The 4,434-nt window shown below is 51.8% G+C and overlaps 1 protein-coding gene across 1 annotated transcript in view; it reads right to left on the minus strand.

Moving 5' to 3' along the window:
• DPH7 (diphthamide biosynthesis 7) overlaps positions 1-3,947 on the minus strand; it is a 31,606-nt gene extending 27,659 nt beyond the window's left edge. Inside the window, exons 1-4 of the mRNA XM_011985150.1 lie at positions 3,818-3,947; positions 2,449-2,536; positions 1,156-1,247; positions 612-784 (exon numbers count right to left, since the gene is read on the minus strand). Of these exons, the coding sequence (XP_011840540.1) occupies positions 612-784; positions 1,156-1,247; positions 2,449-2,536; positions 3,818-3,945 (481 nt within the window). The 5' untranslated portion in view covers positions 3,946-3,947. The remainder of the gene's footprint in view (positions 1-611; positions 785-1,155; positions 1,248-2,448; positions 2,537-3,817) is intronic.
• Between the last annotated feature and the right edge of the window lie 487 nt (positions 3,948-4,434).

Genomic DNA, 4,434 nt, shown 5'->3' on the forward strand with positions numbered 1-4,434 from the left:
CACTATTGTATCCACAGAAACTGGACTTCCAGTAAAAGCATAGAGGATCTGACACGGAGCACATCAGGGAGGCAGGATGGCTCTGCCCACAGGGGCCTGCTCCTCCAACACCCTGGTCAGCACCCCCCAAGACCCTGCACTGCCTGAGGCAAGCTACACTTTGCTCTCTAAAGAACAGCTAAGTGGGCCAGGCACGGTGGCTCACGCCTGTCATCCCAACATTTTGGGAGGCCCAGGAGGGAGGATCAGGAGGTCAGGAGATCGAGACCATCCTGACCAACATGGTGAAACCCTGTCTCTACTAAAAACTCAAAAATTAGCCGGGCATGGTGATGGGCGCCTGTAATCCCAGCTACTTGGGAGGCTGAGGCAGAAGAATTGCTTGAACCTGGGAGGTGGAGGTTGCAGTGAGCCAACATTGTGCCACTGCACTCCAGCCTGGCGACAGAGCAAGACTCAGTCTCAAAAAAAAAAAAAAAGTACACTTTCCACAAAAGGTCTTCAAGATCCCAACACAGCTGGAATCAGAGCTGCAGCACAGGCCTCCCCCCTCCCTCTGCCCCTCCCTCAGGAAGCCTTCCATCAGAGGTGACCAGCAGAGGAATACTGACCTGAATACACAATTTCTGTATGCCAGTAATCGAAAGCAGCAATCCAGGCCTCGAACTGATGTGCCTGCCATGAGGCCACTTTCTGCAGCCTGGGCGCCGTCTCATTCACCATCAGGAGGTGGAGCTGCCCTGTGGAGTCACTGCTGATGATCTTCAAGGGCTGGTCCCTGGCGCTAGACACAGGGAACCCATGGAGAAGCCCGGTCGAATGTGATTCGTCAGCCTCTTCTGGTTCCCAAACAAGTCCTGAGAGAGGGTCTCCACAGCCCTGGGATGTGGACACGCCCCTTAAGAGACCGGCTGGCAAAGATCACAACCACTGCTAAGCTCGTCAAAGACACCAGTGTCGGCTTCTCTAGGTAAAACACTATTGCTACGTATCTAAAATGGGGACTTTTTTTTTTAGAATAGGACCAGCAGCGATGGTGCCAGGGCTGAGGAGCACAGTCGCGGCTGGCCAAAGGTGGCTGGAGTGCTGTAGCCTGAAAAATGGAAGTGGTCCTCAGAGAAAGACTCAGGGCGCCTGACCAAGCCTGGCCCTTACCTTCCAGTTTTCCCAGTGGACCAATCTAGGGACAAAGCCAGACACTGCTCCTCCAGGGCAAGGCTGGACAATGGCTCCAGCACGTGGCTCTTCTCCTGGAGAAGAAGAAACTCCATCAAAGGGACGTAGCCCCCCAGAGCCCCCAAAAGACTTTTCCTCTCCTGCAGGGAAGTCGCTGTTCCCTCATTTACAACCTACCCGGATGAAGTCCGTCAGCCACTGAGTCACACTTGCACCTAACACTGAACCCCCTGCCAGGGGCCCCGAGAAGACCTGGGGACACTGGAGCTCACACTCCTCACACTTGCAGGAGGACTTTCCCACAGGCTTGACCTTGGGGCACGGTCTCCCTCCCTTTCACAACCCCTTGCCGTCCTTGCACTCCTAGATGCTGCCGAGACGTCTATGCAGGCTCCAGACCACAATGGCACACGCGCATGCCCACCCCAGGCCTCCCCAGAGACGATGGGGAAACTCCTCTGGTTTCCACTTCAGAAGCCGCCAGCAGCCATGAGAACGTGGTTGCTCTTTACGCAGATCTATATACATTTTATTTCCTAAACAGCCTAGTCAGTGCTTAACTCCATCCCTGGCTCCCAGCAGGCTGCTGCACCAAAACCTTTTCCTGGGTTCATGCACTCCTCCCTTGGGCCCACAGCTTTCCTGTGGCTGCTCTTTCCCTCCTTTCTAAGACAGGGCAACTGCTCTGCTGCCTTAAGCAAGGCCCTTCCTACACAGGCCCTCGGTTGGCCCAGTCCCACCTGCAGCATCTGCATCGGAGCGAGGGCATAGTCTCAGGCTGTTTACGTCACCCCACTACGGGACATCCCCGTTCCCTCCCCCACAGCTATCAGACAAAGTCACTGTGCTAACGCATGGCTCTGCAGCACTGTGAGAAACCCGGAGAAATTCACCCAGGACTCACATGCTTTTCTAATCATCAGTGAGAAATGCCATCTTCACACAGGACGCTCATTGCTACTCTGGGCCCCAGCATCAACCTACGAACGCTTGCCCAGGTTCTTAGAGAACTGTCAGACCCACTGGCAGGTCAATGAACACCCTGTCACTTCAGCCCTTCTGCTGGTGACACACGAGGTGACTTCCTCTTGGAGGTGGATGTAGAATGCAATACAACTTAAAAACAGACTCCATATTATCTTACAACGTTTATGTATTGTTCACCATCGAAGAGAGATCGTTCTAGAAAAATGTCTGTGTCAGCACAGCCTCCTTCCTAACTCTCTCTATTCAGGTCCCTTCTGCCCCACGGAACAAGTGCAAGTCACTGACCTCAGATTCCACCAGGCGGAGCAGTTGTATGGATCCACTGGCATCTGCCAAGCCCAAGAGGGCATGTCCAGCCACCGGGATGTGACACCTGAGGAGAGGGCCCACCGTAAGCACACCAATGTGCCTAAGGCACAGGAGAGCACCGTGCGTCCCTGTAATCACAGTCACGCTTTGCTTAACAGCGGGGCTGTAGTCCACACAAACCCAGCTGGGACAGCCTACTACACACCTTGACGATATGGTACAGCCCATTGTCCTACGCCACAAACCTTACAGCATGTTACTGCAGGCAAGTGTAACACAACAGTAAGTGGTTGTGTATCTAAACATAGAAAAGATACAGTAAGAATACAATATAAAAGATAAAAAACAGGTGGCTGGACATGGTGGCTCACGCCTGTAACCCCAACACTTTGGGAGGCTAAGGCAGGAGGATCACTTGAGACAAGGAGTTTGAAACCAGCCTGAGCAACACGTCAAGACCTTGTTTCTACAAACAAACAAACAAACAAACAAACAAAAATGAGGTGTGGTAAGGCCTGGCACGGTGGCTCACGCCTGTAATCCCAGCACTTTGGGAGGCCGAGGCAGGTGGATCAAGAGGTCAGGAGATCGAGACCATCCTGGCTAACACGGTGAAACCCCGTCTCTACCAAGAATACAAAAATTAGCCAGGCATGGTGGCAGGCGCCTGTAGTCCCAGCTACTCAGGAGGCTGAGGCAGGAGAATGGCGTGAACCCGGGAGGCGGAGCTTGCAGTGAGCTGAGATCACGCCACTGGGCGAGAGAGTGAAAAAAAAAAAAAAAGAGGCGTGATGGCACGTAGCTGAAGTCTCAGCTACTCGAGAGGCTGAGATGGAGAACTGCTTGAGCCCAGGACTTCAAGGCTGCAGTGAGTTATGATCATGCCACTGCACTCCAGCCTGGGCAACAGAACAAGACCAAAAAAAAAAAAAAAAAAAAAAAAATCAAAAATGATAAAAAGTGGTGCACCTGTATAGGGCAGTTCCATTACGTTAAGGCACCACCATGGTACATGTGCCCCATTGTTGACCAAAACAGAATTATGCCACACATGACTGCATTTAAATCTCAGCTCCAAAAGTGGGCTAGAGCCTACAGTTGTGTTCTCAAACACAAGACGCCCGAGGTTATGAAGTCAGAAAACTCCCATCACTTCCTGGCTGCAACATGACAAAGGAAGTAAGCCCCAGGTAAAGCATTCCCCAAGTGGGAGGCAGGCAGGACAGCAAAGAAATAAACCCAAAGTTGAGACGCAATGCCTGTCTTGTTGAAGGCATCAAGCATCAGGCTCCCCGACTGCCACTCATGACAAATTCTAGACCCAGGGGGATTATCACAGTTGTACCATTTCATGTCCAGGATTGCAGAAGTATCTTTTCTTTGGACCTCGACCAGAGGCTGAGTAGAGTTGTTCTCATTGAAATGGTATAGGAAGAGACGGCCTAAGCGGACTCGAGGCTCCTCAACTTCCATTCTACCCTACAAAAAATGCAGAGGTATTCTCTGATTACCCCAAGACACCAAGGAATCCAAGGGATGGGAAAAGGGATCCAAGAAACTCAAAGGTTTGCCGTGACTGACGGAGTGGAATTCTGCCTGGAAGAACCTCTGGTTGTCTGAGCTGGAGAAACATCTACTTTCCTGCATATGATTAATGAGTAGGTGAACACTCCTGGATCCGGCAGAGAGGGCTCCTTCTCAACTGGCCAACAGGGACCAGCTATGGCTAGGGTAACCACAGAACCCAGTTTGCCTGGGACGGTCCTGACTTAGGCCTGTTGTTCAGTGCCCACTTTAAATTCTAATATGTACCTACCAGAAGTTAAGGTATAATTCCCACTTTCTCTTTACTGTAGATTCCATCCATTAGCTTGGGCCACACCTGTATATAGAAGACTTTCTGCTCTGAAGATTCTAATGTTGGCCGGGGGCGGTGGCGCCTGCCTGTGGTCCCAGCTACTC

The sequence above is a fragment of the Mandrillus leucophaeus genome, unplaced genomic scaffold, assembly GCF_000951045.1.
Source record: "Mandrillus leucophaeus isolate KB7577 unplaced genomic scaffold, Mleu.le_1.0 Scaffold28, whole genome shotgun sequence".
Taxonomy (NCBI): domain Eukaryota; kingdom Metazoa; phylum Chordata; class Mammalia; order Primates; family Cercopithecidae; genus Mandrillus; species Mandrillus leucophaeus.